We start from the raw sequence: 18,498 nt of genomic DNA, 5'->3' as shown, positions 1-18,498 counted from the left end.
ATCTGAAACTGTCCTGTCTAAAACTCTAGAACAGGGATCTCAAACTAAAATATCACATTTTGATTTTTTTGTCATTTTAGAGGAACAATTTAGCTTTACATTAAAGCTTGAAAATCGGTGGATAATGGAAATATGTTGCTCTTCCTGAGGTTTCTTCCATTTTTTCCCCTGTTCCTCAGGAAGTTCCTTATCTGAGTCCAGGAGGACAGAGGGTGTTGTATGCTGTACAGATTGTAAAGCCCCTTGAGACTAATTGTGATTTGTGATATTGGGCTTTAAAAATAAAATTGATTTGACTTGATAATGGCCAGTGTTGCGAACTTAAAGACTTTTTCGCTTGATTTGGCAAATTGTAAAACCCCCTTTTTCAAAAAAGGGCCTAGAGACCGATCTAGTGACTTTTTGGGCAGACCTTAACTCCTCTCCCTTGAAGAGAGTCGCCAATATTTCTCAGTGAATGGTCTCATGTGGCTTTGGCTCTCTGGACTGACTGTGGAGAAGGGCTACAGCACCTTCAGTCAACCAATCATCAGCCACATAGAAACGTGAATGAGCTGTAAATGTGCATACATAACAACCAATCACTGATTCCTATTGTCTGGGGAACTCCTTGTCTTTTGTTTTTATTCTAAATGATTTAACTTGACTATTAAAATAATTTTTCTCAAATACACAGAGTTGTCATATTGATGACATGACAGCAGCTTATGATAAAGTTAATTAGAGTCAGTTAAGTTTAGCTTGACTTTATTTTGTTTAACTTCCATTTCTAAAAATCGTGTATAGTTATGTAGTGACGTCAGTGATATGCAAATTACCGCATTACGTCATCTAGCAACATCTAGTGACTTTTCGAGCAGGCTTTAGCTACTTTCTATTGAAAATAGGGAGCACAAAATTTTGTACAGACATTCATGGTTCCCAGATGATGTGATGGCTTTGGTGATCCCCTACCTTTTCCTGTTTGGCCACCATGAGGTTGACATTTGTGGTTTTTAGTGAAATGTCTCAACAACTGTTGGATAGATTGCCATGAAATTTGGTACAGATATTCATGTTCCCCTCAGGATAAATTGTAATAACTTTGGTGATCCCCTGCGCCACCATCTGGTCAAAATGTAAATTTTCCCATTGCCCATCAGCTTCTGTTGCACTTTGTGTTTTGTGCTAATTAGCAAATGTTAGCATGCTAACATACTAAACTAAGATAGAAAATGGTGAAGTACAGTGGCTAAGTACAGTCAATGAGCCGCTAGCAAGACTGAAGAGGAGCAATGTTTTTACGAGTGTGTCTGATGGATGTATTTGTTGACTTGGGTTGGCTTCACACTATTCCTCAACAGTTGGTAGTAGTAATACAAAAGAGATGCAAGAAGAAGACTGCAAGGTTGTAAACATGGAGGTAAACAATGTAGGATCTAAGATATTTTAAAAATCAACTTTGCCCATGGTTTATGAGGAAGGAAATGTATTCAGCATGTCTGGTAGACCTCAAGGACACACAGAATGCCTTTTGGTAAGAAACACTGAATGTAAACATAACTTTTGTTTACAAGAAAAATCCACAGGGTATCGTTAACAAAGTAAGCTGCACCTAACTTTGCAGAAAGGAGAAAGCTGTTGTTGTTCAAGAATATAAGCTCAAAGCAAGACAGAAGAGTTTGAGTGTAAATAGTTGAAATGTATTGTTGAAACAGTTTTCCCGCTGAGTGTTCAAGCGGCCCCCTAGGAGCAAACAATCTGGCCAGTGCCCCCCAAAATAATTTGAGTGAGACACCTGCTCTAGGACAAACCTTCTGACCATTAAAAACTTTATTTGAATCTCTGTGTGTGTTCACCAGAGACTCCTCTGTCCCTGGCGGTGCAGTGTGAGCCGGGTGGAGGTGAGCCCATCCGGGTCCTGGTGGAGGGAGGGGCTCATATTGACTTCCGCGCCAAAGATGGACTCACATCGATACACAAGGCTGTTCGAGGCCACCGCCATACAGCCCTGCTGGTAAACATTCACACATATTATTGTCCTTTTTTAGAAATGCTGTTATCTAATCATAAGAAGTAAAGAGTTTTCGTTGTCATGCCATAAAAGGAGAAACTCCATCCTGCACCAGATTATATACTGTATCTGCAAACGGGATACTAGTATTATCTTCATTTGGGTTACTGTATGCGCAAACAAACAAAAGACAGACACTCTGCATTCCACACACAAAATACACATGAACAAACAAAATCCATTCTATTCAACCAGAGAGAAAAAAAAAGAAGAAAAGAAAAAAATTCAGATTGCCTGGTTTAAAGGTGTGCGGCACTTTTACATTTTAGATATTTGTCCAGAATTTCAGCTCCCAAATCGCCAGAAAGATATGTATCTGTAGAAGGGAAACTCATTCAAGGGAAGATAATTGAATGTGTTACATTGCAGACTCTGATTGAATATATAATGCTCTGTAGTCTGAGGTGTTGCATGACCTCTCTGAAGCGCTTGCTATGTGTTCCCCTTCCGATTTAAAATTCCATGGATATTCCTCGACTTTATTGTTGTGTTGTTAGCTCATAAAAGTCATAATTATTTTACTGCATAGTAATAATTACTTTATTATACTCCCTTATTGTTCATTACTACCAGTATTTGAGAATGGCCTGTGCATGAAGTTGACCTTTTCTGCTGTGTCTTTCTGCAGGTCCTGCTGTCTCTGGGTGCGTCTCCGGACTATAAGGACCGACGAGGGCTGACGCCGCTCTACCACACTGTGCTGACAGGGGGAGACACCTCTTGCTGCGAAACACTCCTTTACCACCGCGCCAAGCTGGGCATCAGGGACGAGAACGGCTGGGACGAGACACATCAGGTACATGTGTGCGCATTATTTGGGTACCATAAGACTTCAAGGGAATCCTCAGAGGGTCTTTAAAGGGGATTAGATCTTGGATAAACAATTAAGAGAATATGGATACAAATATAGAAAGTATTTAATCGCAGCTACATTCTTTCTTGTACTATCTCCCATGTGCTGTGTATACAGTAGATTCTACACTAAATCAACAGCAAAACTTTTCTTAGAGGGTGCTTGGAGCGTAATCTTCCAATCTAATGGGGTCAGTGGCCTAAATTGTGTCTATTTGGGGGTTGTGGTATGAAAGCACCGGAAAAAAAGTCCTGACTTGGGGTCTTTGGGGTTTTAGTTTCTGTTATTTGTATTGCACAAGTGTGCATGCCTCTTATTTGTAATGTACCAGTGTACTCTGTGTTCCAGTGTCTGCGTATGTACAGCATCTGTGTCTACGTCAAAAAACATTCATGCCATGAAACACTACACCTCTCATCTTTTATCTCGGACACCTTTCATCCTTCATCCCATCCATCCTGCTTCTGTGGCCTCATATACCAGAAGTGAAGTGGACAGAAAAATAAAGGTATCAGCCTCTTCGTCTCAGTGTGATCATCCACACTTCATCAGCATCTGTCTCTTCAACTCTCCTAGCCACTCATGGCCTCCATTTTATGCTGTCTGTGTGTGTTGAGTGGGATTTAACTTTTTGAGTTTAGCATTGATACTGAGATTTTTTGGATGGACCACCATAAGCCTACATTTTTTACTCATTGTGTTTTGGATGTCCCCATGGCCACCTAAAGTTAGAAGTATTCAGTATTTGGATGCCATTTTTTGGCAGTCCAGTCACTCAAGGTTTCCCTATGAGCATTTAATGTGGCCATGGTATAACTGATAATAACATAAATCACCTATGATTAAATAATAACAGTTAAGAAAAATGGAACATGTATATAGTTTTAATTTACAACGTATGATGTTGTTGTATGTGCGTGTCCATATGATGATCATTCTTATTGTTCTAACTGTGATTATTGTTATCCCACTTGTGTTCTCTCACTGTTTTCTCGCCCTCTGAGTTTGGAGGTGGTGTTAATTAAATGTGCTTTCACTTTATAGCTGTCACCATGTACCTCTCTCTGTGTCACTGTCTCTTCTTCATCCTTGTTTGCGTCTCTGCCTCTTTTTATTAAACCACATAAATCCTTCCTTTTTCATTCTTCGGTACATCTTTTTTTTTACCTCCTTAACAAATTCTTTGCCTTTTCAACATCTTCCTGCCCTTTCTCCCTCTTTCCATCGCTTCTACACAATCTTTACATCCTCATTCAGGCCTGTCAGAATGGTAACTCGCAGCATCTGGAGCACCTCCTCTTCTATGGGGCCGATTCTTCCTCCCAGAATGCCTCTGGAAACACTGCCTTGCACATCTGTGCTTTATACAACAAGGTAGACACACTAAAATGTTATGATAAAACAACTTCATTCTTTGAACATACAGTATAACAGTGAAAGCCACATAAATGCTCTTTACCTTTGCTAAATAATTTCCCCATCTTAGGTTCAGCATCCTGAACCTGAAAACACCCTCATTCCGAAATTCCAATTAAAATATGTATCTTCCTAGCAAAACAGATGAAATCAGAACAATTTGAAAAAGATATTAACCTAAATCTGTACTGAATTTTACTTTTACTTGAAGAATAAGTATGAATAATATTGCATATTATAACATTTTTGTCAAGAGCTTTCCATTTTTACATAACCTTCTTGAATTTTCACCTCACTTTGCTTTAAACACGTTTCATAGAATATTTCATATTCAATTCATATTTGCAGTAAGATTGTAGCACAAGGAAATATACACAAAAAAGAAAAGAAAGAGAAGAGAAAGAGAAAAGAGAAAAGAAGAGAATACTGTACTTTCTAAAGCTAGTGCATACTAAATTACATGCATTTCTACGTTAATCAGTAATTATACAATTTATATTTTACGATTAATGTTTATTAGTCAGCGCTTGTTTGTTGCAGGAAAGCTGTGCACGAATTCTTCTCTACAGGGGAGCAAATAAAGACACAAAGAACAACAGTGGGCAGACCCCCTTTCAGGTAATGGCTGAGTGCCTGGGTGGGTAATTATGCATGTTGGGTGGTTGTATGGTTTAGTGTCTTATTAAGTTAACGTAGCAGAAAGTGCCAGGGCCTAATTTCACTTTAAACCATTATTGTGCTGTGATGCACACAGAGGTCCCAGGTGGCAGGATTGCGTGTGACCCCTTAATCTGGATACATTAACTCTGTCAGTGCAGAAAAAGCCAGCTGAGACAATCTGTTGTGTTTGTGTGTGTGTGAGAGAGAAGAGACAACAGGGAGAAAGCAATGAAATTTGGTGGATTGTGTGCTGACCTATATAGTTTGTAAAACAAAATGTCAAAAGCATTTGTGCAGTGGTTGAAAGAATACGAAACTATGATCTCACGTGACAGTACTTTTTTTGCTGTATTATTCTTTTTCAAGAAAACGGCAAAATCATTTCTCCCAGACTTTGTAGTTGTAGATATCCTATAACGTGACTGAGAATCTTCATTGACACTTTGCTGGAATATTATATTGAAGTAGAATTATAATTACAGATGTAAAAATGCACTAAAGAAAACAAAACCTAAACTGAACCTAAACAAAGCACATAAACAAAATAAGAAATTAATCATTGAAACAACTAAGGGATGTTCTAGTGTGTTTTTGTACAGATCATCCATCTTTCCTGCATCAGGGGATTGTGATCTGCATGTTTATATTAAATATGATTTTAAACATGCCATAGCTGCAAAAGCTGGTTTCCATCATTTCTAAATTCTAAATTTGTTTCTAAAGTTTAGAGCAATTACAAAATGGGGTAATTTAGAAAATACAGAATAATAATGCTTCAGTAAAAGCACTCATAAAGCTACCTACCATAATTACAAGGGAAATAGTAAACAGTTTGCTATATGATTGTATCCAAAAAGATTGTATGTGTGTGTGTGTGTTTTTATCAGGTGGCTGTTATGTCCGGCCATTTTGAGCTGGGAGAAATTATCAAAAACCACCGGGATACAGATGTGGGTGAGTAGCTGAGGTCTGGTCTGATTCTTTCATGCCAGTTTGGAGATGTGTAATGTCCTGTAATGTAAGACATTTTACTAATCTAAAATGATACACTGGATCTTCATGGGGGAAATTAGGCCTTGAATCAACAAATAAAAGGAAGCAGCAATGAAAAATAGAATATACAAAGGAATATACGCATGTTGGAATTGAAATTCTAAAGAAACATGGATTAAAGTATGTAGAGTATGTGCAAAATAAGAGCTGTGACAAAGAAAACAAACTGTGACAAAGAAAACCTGATATTATGCTCACCTTTTTCTCTCACTCTCTCCTCACCTCCCAGTTCCCTTTGTGGAGTCTCCAAAATACGCCCCCCAGAGGCGGGAGAGTGCCCGGACGCTTACAATACCCCACCCTCATCCCTTCCTCCGTGCCAACAGTGACAGCAGCATGAACCTGCCAGACTGGATGGCAGTGCCCAACGCCCCGGGGACCAACATCGTCTCTGTGCAGGTGTGTGTGTGTGTGTGTGTGTGTGTGTGTGTGTGTCTGTGAAAGATGAGGTTCAAAGTTTAAGTTCTTGACATTGGAAACAGCAGTTGATAAACCTCACCTTGAGGTCCATTTAGTAGCTGTTCTGGAGCTTTTGACCTCTCAAAATAATTTTGAGTTGCTCCCCACTGAACTCCTACACACATTACTGATGTATTACAAAATACATAATGTCATAGATACTAACTCTACTAACTGATTTGTAAGTACAAACTGCTCCTGACTTTTATTGACTCCTTCAGAAGCCATTTAAGAAGGTATTGAATGTATTTTACTAACTTGCATTTAAATATGAATATCTTATGCTGCAAAACACACAGAAAATATTTCTTTGTGCACCTTTTTAGCCCACCTACATTTAATATATCAACAATCAGTCACTGAACAAAATGTAGTAATACTGTATGCAATTATATTAAACACAGGGCAGCAAAACAAAGTACACAATACACAATAGCAAGTAGCAGACATATAACAAGCCTGATTGGGAGGTTTTATATTAGTCCACTATAAATATTTAATTTGTTTGGCCAGAAATAGTATTTGATGTTTGGTAGTCCCAAACTTGCTTGAGTCTAGATGTTTGATTCCTACAATAAAAGAAGAGCTATGGGTAGATCAATCATTTCTCTAAACCTGACAGCCTGGAGAAATAGTTAATGCCCAGATAATGAATATTTCCATTGCACAGGTGGATGCTTGAGCAGCTGCATCCCAACAATTCAAACCAAATTGAAAAATTGAAGGGACATTATACAATATAATGGATGACATTTATCAATCTCTAGTGGTGAACAGTATTCATTGCAGCAACTTATATCTCGCTTTCTCGCATAAGCCATCCATGTACATGTATTTTAGTTATTATGTGCAATGTAGCAGAAAATAAGTCATGATGTCACAGGCTCTCGTCATCGAGTGATCATGTTGAGTGGTAGCCCATAAACATACAACATCATATAATACTACATAATTTATGAGACATTTGTACATGCATTTTATTATATTTATCATTTTATGAATGTCGATGTTATCATCTGTCAGCATTATTATACAGCAGTTACAATAAAAATAGAAAATGCACTGAAATTAGTATAACTAGTAATCAAAGTGAATGTATTTAAAATAATACTTAAACCTGTGGTTGAATGTGTACATGAACACATCATTGTAGAAACATTTTACATATAGTGCAAGTAGAGTTATACTAATAAATATGTGCTTGTACCTTGTACAATTATATGCTATATCATACACTGAATATTGTATGTAGCTGTACCACATATAAACATCTTTCATGAAATATGTTTTCTCACCTTTCTCTCTCTCTCTCTCTCTCTCTCTCTCTCTCTCTCTCACAGGGCTATAAGCATACAGGAACCCTGCGGAGCTCCAGCAGTCCCAGAGGGGCGAGGACGCGTTCCCCATCCCGAGGGAGGATCGGAGACAAGGAGGACCGGAGCAGGCAGAGTCGGAGACAGGGGTGAGTGGCAAAGGCCGACATCTGAGAACAAGATGCTGCTGAACAAGAACCTCTCTTCCGCTTTTCTAAGTGCAGAATACTGTAGGTTCATCTAGGCTGGTTAAAGTACTTTTGAAACTTTCTACTGGATGTCTGCACGTCTTAAAAGAGTCCTTAAAATATTTTTAAGTGAATTACCTGAGTCAAGGTCTTAAAAATTGCTGTGAAAGTGGTTAAATGTTTAAGTTTTAGTCTTAAATATGGCTTCTTAGGTCTTCAAATGTTTTTTTTTGTAGTGCAATAGGTAATTTTCCTGGGAGAAATGGTTTTGTAGGGTTAGTTAAGGTTCTCTGAAGATCTGTAATAAGAATGATAAGATTTTTCTGAAACAAAAACAAAAACAAAAAAATCTTAGTCTGACTTATAATACGTTATATTATTACTTCTGATAAGGAGAATTAAATATCTGTTAAGTGATTGTACAGACCTACAAAGGGCATTAATTTAACCATTGAAATGTGACCTTATCGCCTGTTCAGGCAAATTTTGTGAAAACTGCCTGACAAAGTCTTAAAAATCCTCAAATTTCTGGTTTGAAGTAGCCAGTCTAACAGAGACTTTCTCTTTCTCTAAGTAAGTATTGCATTCAGTAATTTAGTCACCCATACCTATAGGAGGCTTTGAGTTTTTAACTGCAGTCTCCAATCATCTGCCCCACCTTCTGCTCCCTCCCACCCAGGCCTGCCCCTACCAGCACAGCTGGACAAACCGCAGGCCAGCGGAGACGCCTCTACAGTGCTGTCCCAGGACGAGTCTTTGTAGCTACTCGAGCACACTCTGCCCAGGGAGAGCGAGAAATCAGCTTCAATAAGGGAGACAGGGTCAAAGGTGAGTATACATGCATTTTCATTTTCATTTGTCTTCCATGTGATTTCAGAATGTCTCTCTGGTTGGGAGTCAGTGTTTGTCATGTGATTTACACATGACTGGATTGTAATGAAGCAGTGATGTTCTGCTCTTTCAAGCCACCTCCAGAGGTGTGTGGAAGGGCATTTTCCCCTTTAACAAGAACATGTAAATGAAATAAATCTCCACATGTATCAGACAGGCAACCTTTACATCCACGCAGGCACCTTCAGAGACTGGCAAAGCAACATTACATACACCTTTAAAGATGTAAACGTAACAAGAGGTTACATGTACAGTAGTCCCTCTCTGTTTGGGGCTTTGGCATAGCCCCAAATAGTTCCTTATAATAGTTCCTTATAATATGTAAGCTGCTGACTGCAGGGGTTTAACAAATCCAGAGTTGAGATTTAATTAGCAGCTTTTAAGCTAACACCATTTAGCTAACTGATAAAGTAATTTGGACACGAAGCGAGATGCTGCATCACAAGAACATTTAGTTTATCTACCTTTGACATTAGCTTATACTATACTGGCAAATATCCAGTGACCACAACACCAAAGCTAGTACTATCATCCAAAACAAACACAGCCAAGTTATACCATCGGCTCATTAAGGTGTTTTGGCTAACACCTTTAACAGTACCAAACAAATGCCTACTTACACATCCAGCAGACACGGCGCAGGATGCCCCGTGAGCATCTCATGGACTTTTAATGTATAGCCACCTGACTAATGTAAGTCCAATATTCACTCTTTTCTATGCTTGTTTTCTGCCTTCAAGTTATATGGGGACACGACTGATGGCAGTGGTGAGATTCAACCATTCGGGCCAAGTTCAGACCAGAAAACAAAAACAACAAATCAGCTAAAAGTGACTAAAAAGCTCCGTTGGGCTACAGAGTTGGTTCTAGCAACCCTTTCACATTCACTGAAGCCTGGAGATGTTGAGCATTCCCACCAAAACTACAGATGGATGGACTTCTAGCCTATAAAGCTTAATGCAAAAGTTTGACATGTTGTGAAATATGCTTTGTTGCAAAGAGTTAGGTAAGAAGATCAATATCATTCACATATCTGTCCAGCACATAACCCCTCATAAAACCACAACCTGTTTTTATACTTCGATTTTTGTACAGATTAAACAATCGAGATATTACGTGTGGATACCTTCTGACAGAGCCAGTCTAGCTGTTTCCAACTGCTTTCAGTTGTTGTGCTAAGCTAAGCTAAGCTAACTGACTGCTGGCTGTAACTTTATATTTAACAGACAAATATGAAAGTGGTATCACTCTTCTTATCTCACTCCCACCAAGAAAGTGAATAAGCTAATTTGCCAAAATCTCAAACTATTGCTTTAAGGACCTCTTGAGAAAACTTTGATTATATTGATAAACAACACCAAAATATTACTTAAAAAAAACTAATGACTCAAGCCTGACAGGAGATGCATGTTAACACCAGGTTTATTAGGGATCCATCGATCTCAGAGACAGATCAGCACCCAGGCCAGATCCAAGCCAAGTGTCTTCAAATGAGTTTGTAAAATAGCCATGTCCTAACATGAGTGTAAGGTCTCTATATATGTTTGTATTCAATGTCTGCAGGTATGAATATGTGTGTGTTTGTGAGTGAGTCTAAGGTGTTGCCAGGTATGTATGTCTTGGTGAGTATGTAGGAGGTTTGCATGTATGTGTGTGTGTCTACATGATTTTTTTCCTGTCTGTATAATGTTGTTGTCTTTTTGCGTGTGTTAATTTCTCATTGGTGTCTGTGTGTGTGTGTTGGTGCGTGTTGTGTTGCCTTTTCCTGACATGCTGCTCTTTCCTGCTCCCCTAGTGTTGAGTGTTGGCGAAGGCGGGTACTGGGAGGGGACTGTCAGGGGTCGCACAGGCTGGTTCCCCTCCGACTGTGTGGAGGAAGTGATGCTTCGAAGCCAAGACAACCGATCAGGTGATCACCACCAGTCACACACACTCAGCAGGCTCATCCTGAAAAACATCCAGCATCACTTCTATGGGAAAAAACACACCTTCTAGTAAGGAGTGTCACACTAACCTATGAATTTTCAACTAATTACGTCTCTCACAAAAGCCTGACGATGAGTTAAGATGCTTGTTTTTGGTATTATGTGACCATGTAGATTGAAGACAATAAGCTACTATGTTATTGTATTAAGGGAATGGTTTTGGGAAATACCCTTATTATGAGGGTTATGAGGTGGATTATTTCTTGGCTGGACGCAGTAACTTCCAAAAATCTCAGCTGGTTGCCTGGGCACCTCATGGTGACAACAAACTTCAGGAAGTCGCTGCTCTGTGCCAAGAAATAGTCCAGCACACAGCCCCTCAGTAGAATCACAACGTGTCCTTTTTACACCTCAGTTTTTGTACAGATTAAATAAACAAGGTATAACTTGTTAATTAGTGAGCTTTAGAGGTGCTGCTTGGGGGATTTTGTCACCTTTGGACAGAACAAAACTAGTTGTTTCCCCTGGTTTTCAGTATTTATGCTGAGCTAAGCTAATCGACTGCTGGCTGTAGCTTCATATTTACCGTACAAACATGAGAGTAGTATCAGTCTTCTCATCTAACTCTCGGCAATAAAGTGAATTTGTATTTCCCAAAATGTCGAACTGTTGCTTTAAAGTGTGAATTAGATTAGATTAGATTAGATTAAATGAGTTTCAACTTTATTGCCATTGCACAGAGTACAAGTACTGAGACAACAAGATGCAGTTTAGCATCTAACCAGAAGCGCAAAAAGCAAAAAGTACAGAGTATTTACATATGTATAGGTATAATAAATAGAATAAACAGTAGGGGTAGTTAAGAATACGTTATGATACGTATATCAGTTTGAACAGTATTAACAGTATGAGCAGTGTGATATGAATACACTATGATATGTACAGTATGAACATGTGCAGCAGTTAGATTAGGCAAAATATGTAGTGCACAAAATATATAGTGTAAGTATAATAGTGGCAATAGTGAGATATTATATACAGAATAAACAGCTGGAGGTGTGAGGAGTACAATGTATGCACTATAGATCAGATATATACAGTATAAAAGTTTAGACATATTAGGTTTGTAGTAAATTTAGCATTATAAGCATTAGGTAAAGAAAGAAAATCATCAACATCCTCACATTTGAGAAAGTGAAACCAGCGAATATACAAGAGTCTTAAGCCATTAATCGGTTATTAAGATTTTTGTTGATTGATTTTGTGTCAGTTTGCTAATTGTTTCAGCACAAATAAGCATATTAGTCTAGGTTTAGGTATAGGTTGCAGGTCTGGTGTCAGTTGATTTTGATCAGTAGATCAAATGTCTTATAACTGAGAAAAGCCACCTTGTAAAAGAGAGATTCTTCTGTGATGATAATATATTATTATAGTAATAATAATACAGTAATTGAACAGTACCTGCTGTATAATAAGCCTGGCAAATAGATTTAATGCAGGTGCCACCATGCTGATGTCCCTGTGATTTTGTGTTTCAGAGAGCCGTGGAGAACGAGCCAAAAGGCTGTTTCGCCATTACACTGTGGGATCCTATGACAGCTTTGACGCTCCCAGGTAAGAGTTCCTTGCCGCTCGCCACTACAGATGTACAGTAAACTGAACAACAGCAAGTTTTATCTCAAGAAGCAGCACCCAGCACAGATTCTTTGAGCAGGAGGGATAAAAGTGAATAAGGGGCCCTGCTTCAGCACACAGGGTTATTGGTAGGGTTCATTTAGGGTATGGTCACAGCAGAGTAGTAGTTCACCTACCAGAGGGGTATTTAAGATGAACACAAGGGCACTTTGGGGCACTTGGGCTGACAAAAGAGGCATTTGGATGCTTCAGTGCAGGTATAGTGTGACATTAGGACCAGAATGAAGCATCAAAGTATCCTGTTAGGACACAGACACATCCTGGTTAAATAAAGGTTAAAAGAAGGGCAGTTTGACGTTCAGATTATTATTCAGATTAGAGTCGGTAAGGACTGTTTTCTACCATTGGCCACAGAACAACTGAGGCAAGAAGGGGTTCACTGCCTTGCTAAAGAGCATGATGTAACTTGTCCATCCTCCCAGGGAGTACTGCAAATCAAACTGACAACCTTTTCGTTACTCTTCTGCTCCAATGTTTAGACACACAGCACATGTTGAGAGGGGATTTGTTTGTACGGTAACATACTGTATACATCTATCCAGATAAGATGATTCATGTAGTGATTCATACGTTCCAGTGGTACTTTGATTTGCGTGATGTGATGTGTTGTGAGTGATTCATGCGGTAGGATGACTAAGTGTGAGGGTTTACTGCCTCAGGTCTAGAAGCTGATCCGCCTGCTTTTATACTGAAGTCATCCTCAAGGCCGAGGTTTACCAGCCGTGTTTTGACTAGCTGGTTTTGATGAATTTAACCTGGGCAGACAGGCAGATTTTTGTCATATCAGGATTTTAGAGTAAATTCCTTCCTTTGTATGTCTGCTCTTTGGCTCTGAGGTGCAAAGCTGTGTTGCCAAGCTGCAGTTTTTAGGTAGGCTGAACTTGTCGGTGATGGTGCATGCTTTCAGACCACTCTGATGACTAAGTTTGAAATAATCACCCGGTCATCATTACTGCCCTCGATAATCAAACTATCTGAACTGATGCATATGTAATACTGTGTCATTGGACTAACCACAAATAAGCTTAGAACAGCAGCTGAGATCTTTAACTTTTAATAGAAGGTCATTATGCTTCTTGCGCAGATACAGACAGTCATCCACCCACTGCAACTTAATCAGCATGGGAACATTACCAGAAAAATGTTCCTATTCAGGTTTTTGAGCATAGACCCAGAACTGAAACTTTGCTGGATCTTCTGTGGAGGTGATCTGTTGACACATGAGTGGGGAAAACTCTCCTGTATTGACTTTGGGCATGTGACTTCTCCTCATTAACTCAGCCTAATATAATGTCATTCCCTTTAATGCCTTGCATCTGCATCATGGCGAGCACGACGTCGCTTTGAGGCAAACTCATTTCAGTGTCCGTGACTTGGACTGAGCAAAGAGAGAATTATTTACATAGAAATAAAGCCATTATCAATCACATGTATTATTTACACAAAGTCCTGCCTTCTGCCTCTCTCGCTCCCTCTTTTTTCACTCTCTCACTCATCATACTTCTTTATCATTCCTCAACTTTTTCTTTCAGGCCTGCTATTGTTTTTTCTTTTTCATGTTTTCCTTTCTCATTATCTCCCTCTGTAACTATGTTTCTCTGTCACACATGCACACAGTATCATTTATTATTAACATACTTTTCATAAACAGTGACATTTCATGCAAGCGACTCACTCAGCCATGCAAACTCATACATGTGTGTTTGTACACACACGCTAACACACACATCATGGATAATTAAAGCTGTGTACTGCAGCATAGACGGAGCCCAAGACAGTTTGTTTGGCCAGGCAGGCAGGCAGGCAGGCATGGCTGACTCAGAGCCGCCCTCACATGGGCCTACTTTCACAGCCTTTATCACTACATGTAATATCTCACCTATCCCTCCTTTCATCCCTCTATATTTGGCCACATCTCCTGACCATCTCTGCATCCCTCCCTCGCTTTCTATTCATCACTGTATTGCTAACCCCCCTGTACTTTTTAATTTTCTTTCTATCACCCTCTCTCCCCTGTGGTGTCTCCATCTGGAGGTCAGACAGTGAAGGGCACTCTAAAGGGAGAGGAGGGTTGAAGAGAGGGATGAAGAGCTTGGATAAAGGAACAAAGGCTTTCTCTGTTTACAAATGGGTGAAAGAGACATATGCACCATTTTTTGTGCAAGCAACAGGGGGCCAAAGCAGGTTAGAAAAAAAGTGTGAAGAAGGATGCCCTCTGCAATGTTTTAACTTCCTTCATTCTGTCTGTGAAGAACAAAGCAAGACTGATATGAATTTTCAAGGCTCATATGATACTGATTAGTTTTCTGTTAGGGATGGCAATGTCGGTCAATTGGTCCACCACTTTTGGATGGATTTCCATTGCCAAATTTTGTACAGACATTTATGGTTCTAGGCAATGAACCCTAATGATGACTTGACCTGACTTTTCATCTGCCATCAGGTCAAAAATTGCATTTCCCAAATACTTAAGTTTATGATTAAATACTTGAAAAACCAACAACATCAGCTTCAGCTGTACTTGTGTACTTGTGTTTAGTGCTCATTAGAAACTGTTAACATGCGAAAATACTACACTAAGATCAGCATGTTAGAATTGTTATGGTGAGCATATTAGCATACTGATGTTAGCATTTAGCTAAAATCACAGCAGAGCCTAAGCACAGGCTCACATAGCTGCTAGCTTGGCTGTCAGCTCTTAGTGTTGTTTATTTACTTTTTAGCTAAAATTGTCATTATCCAATATGTATCTTAGTCTAAATTATGTTTCTCTTCCAAAGTGTTTCTCCCAGCATTATGTTTTTCTAAGAGAGAAGAAGCCTCTGAAACAGCAGGTTCATGAAAAAACAAAGTTCTCTGTTGAAGGAACACACAACTTATTTGGGTGATAGCTAGATTCCTTTTTGATAAATGACACCGCAGTCATCCATGTGGCCCTGGTAGATCATTGATTTGCTTCATGCAAAGGGAATCAAACACATAAGCATTTGATTGTGTAAAACACTGATGAGGCTGAATTTGATTCACATCACAAATCACAGCTTCAAACATAGATTTTACATAAAGATTTTTGATTTGTATTCAAATTAATCAAGAACAACAAACCCAAGGTCCCGCTGATGTGTCGCTCATTAAAGAGCACTATCTACCTAAAGTTTGCTAACATTAGCCACCATAAGCTACTGGTCATGCCAGACCTGCTGTAGCAGCAAAACCTCTTCAACTTTTAATTTGTAAGAGGAAGAATGTATTATTTCTTCATTCAGAAGTTCCATAGTCATGCTTTAAGGCAAATGTTGTAGACTACAATGTTTAATGAATACAACTGTTTACAATTGAAGACTTTGGAAATGGACAAGAGCGATGGGCTGATATCCAGTTTTTTGATAAATGCCTGATGCCTAATGATGATAAATGCATAACTGATAAATGAGTCCAATGTATTGGTCCATCTCTAATAAACAGAGTCATCTTATCTGCCACTCTCTGATCCTCACCTTCTGTCCACCTACAGCCTGTTATTGACAGCTGGATATATTTTGTAGCCTGGCTTTTACAGCACGGGACAAGCCGTGAAATTATAACAGTCAGCAAGATGAACTGCTTTAACTTGATAATGTGGTGTGGTGATTACATTAACAAGAACACAAGGACTGAGAGATATGATGGCTTGGGAACCAGCAGTGACAAATAACAAATGGAGAACTTTTATGTACGTCTGCCATGCCCCTCCCCCTCAGATGTATTTTTAATCACCCCGCCTGTTTGTCCTCAACCTACTTTACATTGTTCCTCCATTCTGCTCCTCCTCCTCCAACCATCACAGACTTTTTTCTCCTTTGATGGCTGTATTGATATTCCCCACCTTTTCTTTTGTTGTTTAACCATGGTATAAAGGTCTTCAACTACCAAATGCAGGTCAGTCAGTCAGTCAGGGTAAGACATGCTCGAATATTTGGGTGCAATCAAACCTCATCACAGTTGAAAATATCTTCAACAAATCTGGTCTGTTTCTGTAGAACTCTACAAAGTGGCCACTTGTCAGTTAAAAACTTTTATTAAAGTTTTAACATTCTGATTGCGGGATTGTGTTCATCAGTTTTTGGTGACCACCAGAAACTTCTGCTGTGTTGTAACTTAGTTCTGTTTTTTTGTGGACGACTTGCAGCAGTTCTTTATTTGCTTTTGATTTCCTATTTGCAACATGTTGCTTTATGCTGCTTATGTGCTGTCAAATTGGTGAATGTGTGCAAATATTTTCAGTGCGTTGAGCTCTTTCTGCCTCCATAATTGCCCCAGTCACTAAAATGTGAAGTGGAATTCATTTACAGTAAATTATTTTAATGTTCATTGGAGTGAGAACATACCTCATCTATGAGTTTGCATAACTGTGAACAACATACATATGTACTTTATATACACATCGTAATATAGCCATTATTTTACAGTATTTGGTTGTAGAGAAATGTTTCTATCGTTGTTGTTTTAGCTGCATTTGCTAGAAGTTTAGCTTTGAACTAGCTTACAAAACACTTATAACACTGCTATTCTCAATAAAAGAGATGAATGCTATAATGTGCATCTGTGTCATTGCCACAGATGCACTGTAACGGTACACAATCTGTACATGCTGCTGCTCCTCCCAGCCCACATGAGACGATTTTTGGGCCAATAGTGGGTCAAATAAGGACAAGTGAGCAGACACACTTTGGAGGAGAGGGGCAGAATACCCTGCTAAACACTGCTGTGGTGGTTTGTTGGTCTTGTAAGACACATGCATTGCCTCTTTCTTTTGCATATATTACATAAAAGTTTGATATGATTTTTCATATTTCTCAAACATGTGTGACTTTACTTACCTGACCTTTTAACTGTAATTTGCAACAAGAGATAGACAACAGCATCAAAGAGCGTGTGTTCAGGTTTGGCCATTGTATGATAGATACACAGATGCACACACACACAATACAGGACACATTAGACAGACACACAGATACACATAAACACAATCATGTGGACCTTCTATCAACGTTTGTTTGCTCTCCTGCTCCCTCCCCCATCTCTCCCTCTCTCTCTCTTTCTTTCATGCCCTCTCTTTCTCTCTCTCTCTTATCACACATGCATGCGCACACAAACACACATACTGTACACAGAATCACAGCGGTATAGCCTGACATGCAGGGAGAGAAACAAAAAGGCAGAGATGTGAGAAGAGAGGGGACAAGAGCTGTGATCGTCCTCGAATGCAGGAGGGAGGCAAGAGGGAGAGAGAGACGGAGAGAGGGAAGGAAGGAGGGAGGGAGGGCAAGTCGACGGATGACAGCTTCGACATACGTGGAAGGAGGCTCTGACTAAGAGATGATGTGAGTGCCTATCCTAGAATCTGTACCTCTCTCTCCCTCTCTCTCTCCTTCTCCTCCTCCTCTTCCTCCTTCCGCCACTCACCCGCCAGCTGTTTCTCTGTCCTCTCTCTTCTTCCTGTCTGCGTCGATGCGTCTCCTCCTTCCCCCCCTCTTTCCCTCGCTCTACCCTCTCATTCATGCTTTGTTTACAGCAAATGTGAGGAAATAGTGTATGTGTTCATGTGTGTGTGTGTGCATGTTAGAGGTTGGAAAGAAAGCAAGAAAAAAAAGGGGGTGGGTGAGGTTAGTTAAGAATGATTTAAAGGCACGTGCGGTCAATAACAGCAAGGGAAGGACAGTAGCAGAGGCTCCAGGAGGATCTGCACAAAGTCAGATTTATTCTTATACAAATAAGAGCAAATCAGCTTCTGTAAGCTTTTTTCTTTGTAATATTACATAATAATAATTTGACTTGTCTTTTATCATTATGTCACATATATTGATGATGATACCTGTTCAGTCATTTAAACTTCAAGACCCTCCTATCATTCCCTTTGAATTAATTATTTCACATGGGACTGCATAGCAAAGACTTATCTCAGTCGCATCTGTTTTTATGAATGGGAAATCATGACAGTGATAGATAGGCT

At 39.4% G+C, this 18,498-nt stretch overlaps 1 protein-coding gene across 1 annotated transcript in view; it reads left to right on the top strand.

The window, feature by feature from the left end:
• Positions 1–18,498, top strand: part of shank1 (SH3 and multiple ankyrin repeat domains 1) — a 57,373-nt gene that overhangs the window by 15,616 nt on the left and 23,259 nt on the right. Inside the window, 10 exon segments of the mRNA XM_044180122.1 lie at positions 1,842–1,996; positions 2,682–2,849; positions 4,164–4,280; positions 4,863–4,940; positions 5,870–5,936; positions 6,265–6,434; positions 7,835–7,956; positions 8,675–8,823; positions 10,682–10,795; positions 12,350–12,425. Of these exon segments, the coding sequence (XP_044036057.1) occupies positions 1,842–1,996; positions 2,682–2,849; positions 4,164–4,280; positions 4,863–4,940; positions 5,870–5,936; positions 6,265–6,434; positions 7,835–7,956; positions 8,675–8,823; positions 10,682–10,795; positions 12,350–12,425 (1,216 nt within the window).

Source organism: Siniperca chuatsi, linkage group LG21, assembly GCF_020085105.1.
Source record: "Siniperca chuatsi isolate FFG_IHB_CAS linkage group LG21, ASM2008510v1, whole genome shotgun sequence".
Taxonomy (NCBI): domain Eukaryota; kingdom Metazoa; phylum Chordata; class Actinopteri; order Centrarchiformes; family Sinipercidae; genus Siniperca; species Siniperca chuatsi.
The sequence above is the reverse complement of the archived record's forward strand: the minus strand, read 5'-3'. Positions and strand labels throughout refer to the sequence as shown.